The 15349-nt window shown below is 45.4% G+C and overlaps 1 protein-coding gene across 1 annotated transcript in view; it reads right to left on the reverse strand.

Annotated features, from left to right (window-relative positions):
• Positions 1 to 15349, reverse strand: part of KIF26B (kinesin family member 26B) — a 491854-nt gene that overhangs the window by 253420 nt on the left and 223085 nt on the right. The window contains exon 4 of the mRNA XM_060128442.1: positions 6904 to 7070. Coding sequence (XP_059984425.1) covers positions 6904 to 7070 — 167 coding nt within the window. The remainder of the gene's footprint in view (positions 1 to 6903; positions 7071 to 15349) is intronic.

Genomic DNA, 15349 nt, shown 5'->3' on the forward strand with positions numbered 1-15349 from the left:
TCTGCTGTGACCAGCGAAAGGCACTCTTTGAGTTGGCTGTCAGTGAGAGTGCGGAAATGGCTTTTAAGGAGGACCTTCTCTGTGGCAGTGGGAGCTGTGTGTACAGCAGCACGTGAGCACAGAGCACTCAGGAGCAGGTCCCACAAGAAGGCTGATGAACGGAGGGACCCGTCTGAGGGCAGGGCCTCGGAGCCGGGAGTTGGCCCTCTCAGCTCAGCTTAGCCCCTGATTCTGGACCCGAGCTGGTCTTGGTTTAATGTCACAGCAACCTCTGGCCTCAGAGGGATGCCGGTTAAATCAGTCATAAGAGTCAACAGCATAACAGGGGCTTGGAGATGGCCGTCAGGTGATACAAGCAGCAGTCTAATAACAAAGATGGAAGAAATTGCACAAGAGGTGGAGATAGTCAGAAATATAATAACATCCCTAAGAAAAAGATGAGTTTAGGCAAAAGGCAAAAAGTTAGCAGAAGGAAATGAGGGACAGCTTGCCAAGTGAAAGAGAGAGAAAACAGAGCAAGTGGACTGCACAGAATCAATCTCAGGGTAACCCAATATTGAGGTGAACATCAAAATTTACGCAGAAAATTCCAAACCCGGGAGCTGTGTATTTTTAATCAACAACGGAAAATTGTGTAAAGGTCAGAATCTTCAAGAAGAGAGTCAGTAAATAAAAAATAACCCTGTTACTGGAAAAAAAAAAGAACAGAGGAAAAAGAGGGAGAAGCTCTAACTAATGTGATGGATCCAATGAGGAGCAAATGGACAGACAGTAAGGATCTGAAGGCGTTGAGTAATCTGAAGTAATCAAAACCCATGAAAACAGATTTAAAGGCATTTATTTACATTAAGAAAATAGAGAAATGAAAAAATAATAATGAAAACTGACCTTTATATAATTTTACTTGAAAATTTCATTTGAATTTGGTAAAAAGTTATGGTCTTACAAAGGTTGTGAACTAAATGTAAAAGCTGTAAAGAAATAACATTACAATAAGAAGTGGCGTCTGAAGATAGAACTGAAAACCCACGTGTTCACCAACTCCACAGAGATGGCAGCACCAGTTCTGCCAAACTTGAACTTGCCTTTGCAAAGCTCATGTGATCACTGGCAATTTTCACTATTTTTTCCCATACTTGCTCTGAATGTAGATTAAAATCCACCAGAAGCTCATTTTCTCCATGGATTAAGACAACAACAGTGTGATTATCAGTAAGGTTATTTGGGAAAGACCATCAATGCGAAGATAGGAGATCACCTGGAAGATTCACTTTATTTAGCAGAGCTCCAGGCAATTCTATGCGTAATCCAGGATTTGTTCACAGCTCTTCAAATTCAAATGAGGATTCTACCCCCTCAACCTACAGAGCTGAGGATTCACCCAAGAATTTTCATAGGGTTTCACGCACTTCATACTTTAAAGCACAAAGTACATGATTAAGTCAATCTCAACTATAGTCATCATATTGTACATGATATCCCTGGTACTCATTTATCTTATAACTGGAAGTTTGTACCTTTGGACCACCTTCATCCAGTTCTCAAGTTAACACTGCTGTATGGTATGTTTGACAGCTGTTAAGAGCATAGATCCGAAGAGTTCTCATCACAAGGGAAAAAAATTTTTTTTCTTTTCTTTTTTTTTTTTTTTGGTGTCTTGTTTCTGTATGAGATGATGGATGTTGGGTAAACCTATTGTGGTAATCATTTCACAATACACGTAAATCAGATCATTATGCTGTATGCCTTAAACTTATACAGTAATATATGTCAGTTATATCTCAATAAAACTGAAAAAACAAGATCATGACAGTTTTTTTAAAAGTAAATCTTTATTCAGAGTGAATAGTCAACAAATGGGAAATCTAATGACACCTGACTTCAACACTTAATATTAACATGGGAATCACACAAAGGAGATTCCCTCATTTGAAAAGTTCAAAGCATGATAAATAACCAACTTGATGATCAGTTATGCCAATCTCTTTTTTTGGTTAAGATTACTATTAATATTTTTCGTATTACTGTTACTATTTCACTGTTACTACTTTTTTCCAAAGGGGAACAAAAAAGTGTTTTTCCAAAAGCAGAGTACTGAAATTCTGAAGCAAAGGCAGTCCACCAAAATGCTGATATTTAAAGAAATAAAGAGGGAGGGGCTTCGCTGGTGGTCCAGTGGTTAAGACTCCACGCTCCCGATGCAGGGGGCCTGGGTTCGATCCCTGGTCAGGGAACTAGAACCCACATGCCCCAACTAAGACCCGGCACAGCCAAATAAATTAATTAATTAAATAAAGAAATTCTGGCAAAAGATATGTAGAAGAAAAGCAATTTGGGCTTCAACATTTTCTAAAGCAGCACTTCTCAAATTATCTGTGGTGAAGGAATCACTTTTTTGCTTTTATTTCTAATTACATTCAAACTATAAGACTTACTTTTTAATTTTTAGATTCAATAGGCATAAACTTAACTCTGTCAACTTGCTACAGAAGTTTCTAAATGCTTCCTCTGAATTTCCACACTTACCACAGACCAGTAAGTGTGTGCTGTCCACAAACCACACTGGGGGTAGCCCTGGTCCAAAGTATCACTGCTTTTTCAGAACTGGAATTTTTATTTCATAGCTGTTGAATCTGAAATGCAACAAGATCCACCCAGACCTCTACCCATAGCTCTGAAAAGTAAACACTTTAAAAGAAAGGCCTGTATCACAGAGAAAAGTGGATACCTGCAGCCCTCAACAAATCAGGGTTTTGTCGCTGTTCTGCTTATCTTCTCAAACTGATTGCAGGGCCCACTTACTTCGTGGATTTTATCAGCGATTATGATGGGAAAAGCCTGCTTAGCACAGAGAACAGCAACAAGGCTCACAGGTGACAGGAAATGAGGATGGACTCCCCACCCTGCCACTTCCCAGCTGTGTAGCCTTGGGCTGGTGACTTGACTCAGGACACCTCTTTCTCTATCCATCAAACAGGGAAAACGGCAGGATCTACGTCCCAGGGTTACTCTGAGGATTAAGGGAGGTTCTGCATATGAAGCGCTTAGTGCAGTGAGTGATACACACTGAGTGTTCAGTAGATGTCAGCCACGTTGGCCACAAATTTGGCAAGTGGCGCTGCTCCTATCTGCAATGAAATGACGGCCAGCACAGCTCTTGAGGGCTGGCCAGCCTGTCCTCACTTGGAGCTATGTAGAGTCCAGAGCCCTGCAGACTCACGGATGTGTTTCAATCACACAGTCAAGCAGCACGAGTTCAAAAGTGGTGAACACAGATCTGAGGGGCTGACCCTGCCCCCAAGTTCCTATGTGGAATGACTCTCCTATCCTTCCACGAAAACCATAACCGCTAATGTGTTTCCAATTTTGGCCCCAGCAACAGATCCAGATTCCACCCTTCTTAAAAGCCACGCCTACCATCACCTCACACAGCTTTGCTTGAGCTGAAACAGAAAGCTCCTCTGACGCGACCTCAGTTTACTGTCTGACAACGTAACGGGGCTGCTTATGACTTCTCAGGGGGGCCTTTGGGGACCCACAGAGGTGAGGGACGACCCTGGTTCTCTCTTGACAGTGCGGACCTTGAGCAGGTCACCCGACTTTGCTCTCAGTCCCCGTCCATGACAGGGAGGTTGTCAGTATGCTGCCACCCTCTCTGGGAGGCGTGACAGCCCAACCACTATGGACAAGAGCAGCGGGGCAAACCGCGTAATGAGTGTGTGGGGGGGTGGATATATATATATATTCAGTCTCTAATATACATATATAATTCTTTAAATATATATATATGGGGGTTTTTTTCAAATTTTTCAGAACTTTATTTTTTTTAAACATCTTTATTGGAGTATAATTGCTTTGCAATGGTGTGTTAGTTTCTGCCATATAACAAAGTGAATCAGCTATACGTATACATATATCCCCATATCCCCTCCCTCTTGCGTCTCCCTCCCACCCTCCCTATCCCACCCCTCTAGGTGGTCACAAAGCACCGAGCTGATCACCCTGTGCTATGCGGCTGCTTCCCACTAGCTATCTATTTTACATTTGGGATTGTATATATGTCCATGCTACTCTCTTACATCGTCCCAGCTTACACATCCCCCTCCCTGTGTCCATATATATATGTGTGTGTGTGTGTGTGTGTGTTTTTAAAGAATTATTCTTTTTCTCATGGTACTTCACCCCTCACTCTACACTGTAAATGCTCTAAACACAAACCACGTAGTTTTTTTCTTTTTGTTTTTTTTTTTTGCGGTACGCAGGCCTCTCACTGTTGTGGCCTCTCCCGTTGTGGAGCACAGGCTCCGGATGCGCAGGCTCAGCGGCCACGGCTCACGGGCCCAGCCGCTCCATGGCATGTAGGATCTTCCCGGACCGGGGCATGAACCCGTGTCCCCTGCATCGGCAGGCGGACTCTCAACCACTGCGCCACCAGGGAAGCCCCAAACCATGTAATTTTAATGCCTTAACCCACTAAGCTCCAGGTGCTGTCAGCATTCACCACAAAGCAATGACAAGTATTCAGGTAGCCCTCTGAATCCTTTCTAGCTCTTTGGAAGCTCATACCACAAGCCCTTGCAATTCTGAATTCAGGGGTTCTTTGTTTATTGCTAACATCATCCCCAGGGCCTCGTCCAACTGACATCACTGGCCCATTCAGGTGGGTCCACCCTGGTGTTTCCATTCTACCCCTTGGTGTACAAGCAAAACTCTCAGGAAGACTGTCTTTGCCAGTCATTCGCCATTCTCTTCCCTGGTGTTTGTTCACTTGTTTGTAAATCCTTCTCTGACCCACGTGAAAGCTGGCCTCCATACACCTTTTGTCCAGCACTCAGGCCTTCCTGGTCTATCCCATCTCGACATCCTCTCCCTGACTCGGATGACACTGTTGGTTTCCCCCCAGCAGGGAACGCTATTCTCCCAAAACACTGTCCATCAGGGATCATAGCACTTCTTATTTCTTCCTGCTTCAACTCCTTTTTCTGGGTTTTTTTTATGAGTCAGTCAGTCTGTAAAAATCTCTGGACATTTCAGTATTTCAGGAGATCAACCCCCAGCTGAGCACTGAATGTTCTCTCCGGCAATGAAGCCAGGTAGTCACCCAATGCAAGCTTGATCTCCCTCGGTGATGGGGACCTCACTGTCTCTTGGGGCAGTTTGAATTGTGAGCAAGTTCTCCTTCATTCTGAGCTGGGAGATCTCTCTCTTTCATCATGAGGTTTTATTCAGCCTTGGCCCCCATACTCGGGTTTTCTATACAACCATCCAAATCTCTCTTTTACATGATGGCCCAAGAGACAGCTGAGGGCTCTCTTCTCCAGACTAAGCCTGCTAGGACTTGGCCTCCTAGTTCCTCACCACTTTAGTCACCCTCCTGTAGACATGCTCTGATAGCCTACCTATGTCCCGGGATCTTCTGTGCTTGTGGCATTCCCTCATATTCTGTTCCATCTGTTTATTCTCTCCTTGAGTGGCATGGACATGACCTCCCAGTAAGCTTTCTCAGTGGTCCCAGACAACACAGAAATTCACGAACACACAGAGCTAACACGATGGCCTCTGTTGTCAGGTGGCCACTACATACATATTTCCTGTTACTTCCCATACATTCAAGTTGGCCCAGTTGTTCACAGGACAATAAACACGGCACCAAGGTACAACCAGAACCTCAAAGCCAGTCTTCCAACAAGCCCCGTGTGCTGCCTTTATCGTGTCTTAATCCAGGATGTCAGCCTCTGTTCCTCCTCTAACTTGTTCCTTTCCTAATCAGAGCCCCTTCCTCAGATTTGTGCTTTGGATGTTACCATTGCTAAGGATAACAGGAAAAGCCAAACAACGTTCCCTCTTACTGACACGCTCGTTAAGTCCATAGTGAATTACCATTTGTCTAGCACATACTTTATAATTTATAATCATCTTATGTTAATCTTCAGAGCAACCCTGAGGAACAGATATTATCCTCATTTTATAGATGAGGACCCTGAGGCAGAGCTGGAACTCAAACCCAAGGGGTCTTCTGATTTCACATCTCACGCTATTTAGTCTATACCCCGCTTACACAGAAGCTCACGAATCTTAGGTACAGAAAAAGTTTTCGAAGGTTAAGTTCCAAGTATCAAGTAAAGAATGAGTCACAGAGGAAAACCCAGAGGAATCTGGTTTCTATTTCTGGCTTTGCTATAAACTACCTCACAGTTTAACTTTCCTGGTCCTCAGTTTCCTTATTCATAAAATAAGGAGATCAAATCAGACAATCCCTGAAGCCCCTTACTGCTCAGCTGTCCTATGTCTCCTGCCCTGTCTCTGCCGTGTTGCTAAAATTAGGCAGAAGACATTGTTGAAATACCTTTCTTTTTTGTTTCTCAGGGTTTTTTTTTTTAAGTTTCTGAAATTAGCTGGATAGTTGACAACTATCCAGCTAGTCTGTCAAGGAGGAAGAAAATTGCCGTCTTTTTAATAGCTAAATTTTAAGCAGTTCCTCTTCTGTAGTGAGAAGAGATATCTGCAATCACCAGCCATGGGGCTGCACCCACAAAATTCCTCCTCCTGTGGAGACCATCTTTAGAGCCACGTATTCCCAGAGCAGAGGTTCTCAAGCCAGGCGACGTTTGGCAGCATCTGGAGACATTTTGGGTTGTCACAACCGGGGAAGGTGCCACGGGAATCTGGCGAGTAGAGGCCAAGGATGCTGCTAGACATCCTGTACTCACAGGACAGTCCCCCTAAACAGAGAGTTACCTGGCCCCAGATGTCAAAGGGCTGAGGTTGAGAAACCCTGTCTTAAAGAGTGAAGTCAAAGAACAGCCCCAAACTCTTCCCAGTGTTTTAGCTAAACGGGTCCACGTGAGAGGCCAACCGGGTGGGCTCACCTGAAAGAACCGAGGGTCTGGACACCTCTCTTACCTGGCGAAGAAGGACGCGGCCACCGAGGTGCCCGCGGAGGTCTCGCTGGCCACGCAGGAGGCTTGCGAGGCCGGGACGCTGCAGGCCGAAGGCTTGTCTGCATTGTAGCGATTCAGCGCCGCCTCTGTCAGGCCCTCCCGGCCAGGCTCTGTCATCAGCTGGGAGATCTGGCAAGGAACACGGAGATCGAGCTCATTACCTGTGGCTCACGGCATTTCCTGACTACCACTGGTAGCGCCTCTGTTTTGGGGTCGGGGCCAGAGCGTGGGGCAGGGGGCGGTGAGGCTGGGAGGGAACACGTCCCCATGTGCATTCAGTGACACGCGACATGGCCTCCTCTAAGGCCGTTTTCCTGCATGTTAGCTAGAATACCTCCTCGTTTGCATTAAATATAACGGAATACAATTATGCCCTGACACTGTAAGTTTCAATTACTTCTGTGTCCCCCCTCCATTTGGAGGGGAAAGCAGAAGCCATTAACCACACTATCTGCAGCCCAAGACCAGACCAGTAGGACCAACTAGTGCTGGTTTCTTACTAGGAAGGCCCTAAAGGCTCTCAAATAGACAAGAGGGGCAAAGATATCATTCTTTTAAGGGAGAAGTGAACCTGCTAATGAACAGAAGAAATTAAACAAAACACTACTTGTGTATCGTTGTTGTTTGCTGTAGGCAGTCAGCAAAGAGATGCCTTAGAGAAGCTCATAAAAATAGATACAGCCCACCATGAATTACCAATGGTTTTTTTTTTTTTTTTCTTGGAAGGTTTAGACCATTTCAACAGACTTAATTTTCCTACTGGTTCATTAAGATAAATGGCTTCCATTTTATTGGCAATAATTGCATTTATAGCGCAAATTCTAGTGAATGGGGGCTGGGTCTATTTTGCCTAAATGCACATAATATACTACGAAGAACCACACTTCTGGGCAAAGTAAGATACTGGTATAGAAATATACTTTGGGAAAGTGCTAATCCCATGACAAATGTAATAATTATGCAGGCAAGTCCTAAGTGTGCTATTTTGAAAGCCTGTTACTTTAAAACTTCAACCTACTTGCAAAAAGGAAAAACTGTCATTTTTTTTTTTTAAAAAGGAAACTTTAGTTCGGGGGGGAAAAAAAAACGGTCTCCAGCTGGTTCAAACCTCTTAAATGCTGAGTGGACAATGTTTGTAATTGCCTAGAAAATACAAGTGCGATAAGGCAAAGATCAGAACAGTTTCCACTCTGTGCTGAGCAGCCCAGAAGGCCAGTGAAAGAGTCCCGTTGGTTAACCTTTGAACATCAAACATTTGTACTTTTCATTATTAGAAGAATAGCAATCACTCTTGAGCCCCACGGACTTGAAACTTTGCTCTGCTTAAATTCTCGCTCTGACTTGGAAAGCCTTGGCATTATCCAGCTGTAATTCTGCCAATACACACTTTCTTATTCTCATTCATTCAATGCATTGTAAGGAAACTCAACCCACATCAGAGAAACGGGAGAGGAAACGGCAAAAGCAGCCAGTGGCCTGGAGGACGTTCCCTGCACTGGCAGGGGCTGCTTCCCAGGCAGAGGGCCTGTGTCACCTCGCTTTGGGCTTCCTTTGCAGCCCGTGGGGTGTGGGCTCCCCTCAACCAGCTACCACTCTCCCGGAGGAGTGAGGCATGCTGGAGGGGACGGCTGAAACAACCGGGGACCTGGCCGTGGGCTTGCACACTGTTGTCACCACGAAATGGCATTTATGAAGCACCGGTGGTACAGGATGCCATCCCGGACAGTGTCCCAAAACAAACCTCACCGTGAATTCCCTCCATCCCACAGCTCTCCACACCAGAATGGGGTCTCAGGAGCGACGTGGGGCCGACCCTCCTTGATCATCCTTGTGACAAAACTAACACCTACCCCAACCCTGTGTTCCCTAGGCGACCCCCTCCTTGGAAGCAGACCACCTACGCAGCAGCATTCACTCTTCCCCTGGTTCCGAATCTTATTTCAGGGCAGTGGCCTTTCCTACCAGCGGGCGGCCTCCCCACACTTCAAAAGAAACTCTCTCTAAGAGGGGCCTGCTTTTTTGCTGCTAGCTATAATGAAGGCTCTGTTCTGTAAGAATCTGCCCGGAAGACTTGGCTTCTCCAAAGGGCATGGGGATGAGCTCGCCGAGAACCCCAAGCCCCTCTCCAGTCACGCAGCGGCCCCTACCCTTGGTTCCCAGGCCAGGTGGGCAGCACGTGAGATGTGCTAAGATGTGTGTGAGATGGGGCTAAGGGGTGTGCTGTCGTGGTCGGTTCCCCCCAGGGCCCTCACTGCAGTCCTGCAGAAGCTGGATTCTAAGAGACCGAGGGGCGAAACCTGGGGCTGCTTCCCCAGGGGAAAACAGCTAGGGAGCAGGGGCCAAGGCTGAACCCGGATCTGTTGGATTCTGTGACATTTTCACTCTGCCCTCCCCTCCCCCAGTCCAACCCTCATTCCCGCCTTAACTGTCCCCTCAAGGCGGCTCTAGGGGCCCCCTCCCCGCAGTCCACTGTAAGAGAAAACGCCCAAACAGCAGGAGTTCCCGGAAACCTTAGCTTCACTGCACAGTCTGCAATCCAGAGCCTTCTTTGTAGAGGACTATGGTTTACCTCTGCTTTTCAGACTTTTCTGACTTAATGTTTTCTCTCACGATACTGTGAAAGCTACAAGACTCTTCGTGGGAAAATTCAAACACCTCAATCTCTTCGTCTAACACATCTGAAAAGCGTAAAGTTCTGGGGGAAAGGATTCGTTATCTTGATTATGTGTGTATGTCATAGTCTAGAAGCAGCAGCTGAAAACTTGCCAGGGGGTCCCAATCACTAACTTTAGGGGGACTAGATTTTCACCACAGGATTTCATTTGCTTGAGTTCTGATTAAAACCTGCTGTTTGCTCTCCATCTCTGTTACACTGGATGGTTTCACTAAAGCAACAAGTATCTGTGACTTTCAAAACACTACATCACATCCCGAGGGTAGTGGTCACTGAAACACGGGATGGCAGTAAAGGAACCAGGCACAGGGAGCGGGGGGGGGGGCGCCTGTGTGTTTGCACACATGTGTGCTTGTCCATGTGGGGTCTTCAGTGCGCACGGGAGTCCCTGCTACCGTTCGTGTGCACAGGGAGCTGCCTCTCACAGACCTCACAAATAAAGCCGCTCACTACGTTGTCATCCTAGGCAAGATTCATGTCTTTCAAGCACATTTACATTTTTGCACTGCTACCTCAACGTGAGGAGCCGTATACTTGCTCACAAAGAAATCTCGAATCTGAAATTCAGTTATGATCTCGACCACAGAATCAAGACAAAAGATGTTTGGCTGTTATCAACCAAGGTTGCTTTCACATGGCAAATCGCAATCTATAAGCCATTGACCTTTAACTTCTCCACTGATGGGAAGGACTCTGAGAGCTTCCAGAGTGTGACAACTTGGGGGCTCATCTTAAATGGCATTATTGACCCAGAAAGCCACCTCCCTTGGACTCTGCCGAGGCAGCAGGGAACACCAACAGTATCCATTTCCTGTGCAGAGACTTCTGAGGACAGCAGATGCATCCCACTCAGTCTTTATATTTAATGGCATTATGACCCCAAATCCCAGAAAATAACATATAAAGCATTTTCTGTTAGGCAACTTGTATCTCACTGTTTGGGGATATCTCCTTTATTGTTATTACTACTTACACTGTTACTTAGTATTTTTATATGTTTTGCAAACAGTGGTGCTCAGTAAATATTTTTTGATGTGTGTTAGCACAGCCTAACTCACAGTTATCCTGAAAAAGACTGGACACAACTAACGTCAACCCTTGGTATTGTCTATGCTGTCAGTGGTTGCACTCTTAGGGAACGAGGACAGCAGGATACAATTTCAAAAAGCCTAAACGAGGTAAGCAAATCTGCAAAGGACAAGATCAACAAATGCATCCCCAAACCAAAGATTAACGGTTACAGCTGATCATGCAGACCCTGCATTTCAGTCACAGGGTAACAGAAAGCTGGTGGCGGTACACAGAACAGCATCTTCCTCTAATAATCACACTGCAGTGAGATAGGCCCCCATTAACTTATTTGGGTTTTGCTCCTATCAGAGAGTAGGGGGGAGAGAAAATTTTCCATCCTTTTCTGTACATGAGTCTTCGCTTGCACTGCAGGTACATGTGTCAATCCCCACTTGAGTCACTTCTGGGGCTGGCTCTAACAGCATCTGGCCCCTTCCCCCCCCTCCCCTGAAGGATCCCCCTGGGGAGCAGCTGCCCTTTGTGACCCAGGGACAGAGCAGCACAGAGGATTCTTGGAACAGCCATGGGCACGTGTCTCTTACCTCTGTACCCCTCCTTCTGGGGACCAAAATGCTTCATTTTATGAGATATGTTCATTCGATCCTGGCAGGCAAAGAAACAAGAGGTATGCCCCGCTCAGGAGGGAAGCACTGCGACATCTCCGAAGCCGATCTCCTCTTCTGCAGTGTCTGTGCTGGCCTCAGCCCTCCCTAAGGGGTTCCACTGCACTCTTTTCGTGTCAGTGCTTTCTGCCCCTGAGCGATTGGGCAAACTTGATCGCATTTCAACTTTCATCTCACCCTGCCTGTCTGTTCTCCACCTGGAAACCAGACCTACCCAGAACTGAAGTGATGCATTGCAAAGGTGGCTCCCGTGCCGTGCGCAGTGGTAGTAAGCACCTTTCCTAAGCAGGATTTGTAAAAGGGCCAGAGCTCATACGGCAACACAGTGTTTGCTTAGAAGTCTCAGCAGACATTGCAGCAAGTTAACTACTGCTGGCTCTTTTTGCCTGAAGAAAAGCTACTGAAAACTAGAACAATAAAATGTGTTTTCCACTAATCTCATCTAAAGATATTTTAACAAAAACAGAACAAAACAAACAAAAAACCAGAAGGACAAAGATTGTATGATTCCATTTATATGAGGCACCTGGAGTAGTTAGATTCATAGAGACAGAAGGTAGAATGGTGGTTGCCAGAGGCCTAGGGAGGAAGACACGGGGAGTTACTGTTTAACGGGTACCTAGTTTCAGTTTGGGAAGATGGGAAAGTTCTGGAGATGGATGGCGGTGATGATTGCACCACACATGAATATACTTAATGCTACAGAACTAATGGTAAATTAAAAATGGTTAAAATGGAAATTTTATATCGTACATTTTACCACAATTAAAAAAAACCCAACAACTTAGAATAAAGAGCACCAGGGGACTGCTGACTAAAGGGACAGCCCAGGGCTTCCCTGGTGGCGCAGTGGTTGAGAGTCCGCCTGCCGATGCTGGGGACGCGGGTTCGTGCCCCGGTCCGGGAAGATCCCACATGCCGCAGAGCGGCTGGGCCCATGAGCCGTGGCCGCTGAGCCTGCGCATCCGGAGCCTGTGCTCCGCAACGGGAGAGGACACTGCAGTGAGAGGCCCATGTACTGCAAAAAATTTAAATAAATAAATAAATAAATAAAGGGACAGCCCAAGATCCGCTCACTGAAAGGACTAAGAAAAAGCACTTGGACAGAAACCAAAGCTGTAAGGACAGTACTCCTCTTATTTTAAAATGCAGCCCCATAATCATGATAATAACTCCAGGGTCAAACTCAATTATCTGGTTGTATCTGAAAGTTCAGAGCTCCTAATGCAATACCTGGCACATAATAGGTGCTCTAAATATTTCTAGAATTGCTTGAATAAGTAGCTCAAGGTTTAGAAATTGTTCTGGTGCACAGGCCACTCTCCTGGAACAAAGCAGAGGTGGTGAGATTTGACCTCCATGTGAAACTCACCTAAGGGACAAAAGATTCTCTGTTCAGAAACATCAAAGGGGAAATTTTAGGTTATGTATATTTTACCACAATAAAGAAAAAAGAAAAGGAACAAAAGAGAAACGCCACAACACCAAGGAGTTGATCCCCTTCAGCTTGTCCCAGGTGGCCTGCACCTGCTTTGTCATTTTAGAGGGAGTCATGGGTGTCTCTGGGTGTCGAGGCCGAGTCAGAGAAGGGGGCCGAGTCCTCCAGGGACTATGACAGTGAGTTTGCAGGGGCGTCTCAGGGACAGGACCCCACCAGCCTATGCCCGAAGCCTGCAGGAGACGGGGTGAGCCAGAGCCCTCGACGAGGGAGCAACGGGAAGGCGGGGAGACCAGGAAAGCTGGGAGGGGCTGGAGAAAGCCTCCACCGGAACTGGGCTCTCGGATTAAACCTCATTTGATTTCTGTACCAGGTCAAACGCCGTCCTTCCTCAGCTTCCCTCATTCCTGCCATGTCCCACCCGAACAGTCAGTTAACATTTTTTCCCTAACTAGTGTTCTGGAACTGGGTTGGTTCGGCTCCTCTCCCATGCCACTGTGACTTTTAGGCATTTAAACGCTCCGGTTAACCCTCCAGCCCTTGGCATGCTGTCCCCGGAGCACAGGCAATGCCGCCTAACTTGAACCTGGTCCCTGGCCTGGCCTAGTCTTTGTGACTCCCATGGGGCACAGATCACCTCTGAGACCCCGCGGCTACCTTGAGTCACACAGATATAGTCCTCCTGTGTTGTCCAGCTACCCCCTCCCCACAGCCAGCACCAAGGGGCCATGATGGGATTCTTATGTCCCACGGCTGGGTGTTTGAGTACCCTTATTATCTTAACTTGCTTTGGCTATAAATTTTATTAGCGGCCATAAAATTATCCATCCACAGCTTTGACTCAGTGACCTCTTGCCACAGAGAATTCCACACACCGGTGCTCCCGGGGCCGAGGAGAGCTGCCTTTTCCTCACCCTGGATTTACAGCCTCACCTTCATCAGGTTCCGCCCTGAATGATGAGTCAGCAAACAGAGGAGGCTGCTGTGTTTCATGATACCCGTTATCAGGGCTTAAATCTGGCCCCTCAGTGCACATGACTGTCTTCTTTTATTCTTTGTGTTGCTAAAAGGTAAAGGGGCAGGGCCACCCAAATGCTTTAGAAAAGACTGAGGTACAGGGTACAACAAAGGGCCAGCTGCGTTTCTGTTTCGGATTCTTCCCTTAGATTTCTTTTTTGCTTTTAATTTTTATTGGAGTATAGCTGTTTTACAATATTGTGTTAGTTTCTACTGGACAGCAAAGTGAATCAGCTCTACATATATATATATATATATATATATATATATATATATATATATATATATATATATCCCCTCTTTTTTGGATTTCCTTCTTCCCATTTAGGTCACCACAGAGCATTGAGTAGAGTCCCCTGTGCTATATAGTAGGTTCTCGTTAGTTATCTATTTTATACATAGTATCAATCGTGTATATATGTCAATCCCAATCTTCCAATTCATCCCACCACCCCTTATCCCCCTTGGTATCCATACGTTTGTTCTCTACGTCTGTGTCTCTATTTCTGCTTTGTAAATAAGATCGTCTGTACCAATTTTTTCAGATTCCACATATGTGCATTAGTTAATATACGATATTTGTTTTTCTCTTTCTGACTTACTTTACTCTGTATGACAGTCTCTAGGTCCATCCACATCTCTACAAATGACCCAATTTCACTCCTTTTTATGGCTGAGTAATATTCCATTGTATATATGTAGCACATCTTTTTATCCATTCATCTGTTGATGGACATTTAGGTTGCTTCCATGTCCTGGCTATTGTAAATAGTGCTGCAGTAAACATTGGGGTGCATGTGTCTTTTTGAATTATGTTTTTCTCAGGGTATATGGCCAGTAGTGGGATTGCTGGGTCATATGGTAGTTCTAGTTTTAGATTTTTAAGGAACCTCCATACTGTTCTCCACAGTGGCTGTATCAATTTACAATCTCACCAACAATGCAGGAGGGTTCCCTTTTCTCCACACCCTCTCCAGCATTTATTGTTTGTAGATTTTTTGATGATGGCCATTCTGACTGGTGCGAGGTCAGAACTACTCACTGTAGTTTTGACTTGCATTTCTCTAATAATTAGTGATGTTGGGCATCTTTTCATGTGTTTGTTGGCCATCTGTATGTCTTCTTTGGAGAAATGTCTATTTAGGCCTTCCACCGAGTTTTGGATTGGGTTGTTTGTTTTTTTGATATTGAGCTGCATGAGCTGTTTGTATATTTTGGAGATAAATCTTTTGTCAGTTGCTTCGTTTGCAAATATTTTCTCCCATTCTGAGGGCTGTCTTTTCGCCTTGTTTATGGTTTCCTTTGCTGTGCAAAAGTTTTTAAGTTTCATTAGGTCCCACTGTTTATTTTTGTTTTTATTTCCATTTCTCTAGGAGGTGGGTCAAAAAGGATCTTGCTGTGATTTATGTCATAGAGTGTTGTACCTACGTTTTCCTCTAAGAGTTTTATAGTGTCTGGACTTACATTTAGTTCTTTAATCCATTTCGAGTTTATTTTTGTGTATGGTGTTAGGGAGTGTTCTAATTTCATTCTTTTACATGTAGCTGTCTAGTTTTCCCAGCAACACTTATTGAAGAGATTGTCT

This window comes from Lagenorhynchus albirostris, chromosome 2 (assembly GCF_949774975.1).
Source record: "Lagenorhynchus albirostris chromosome 2, mLagAlb1.1, whole genome shotgun sequence".
NCBI classification, from domain to species: domain Eukaryota; kingdom Metazoa; phylum Chordata; class Mammalia; order Artiodactyla; family Delphinidae; genus Lagenorhynchus; species Lagenorhynchus albirostris.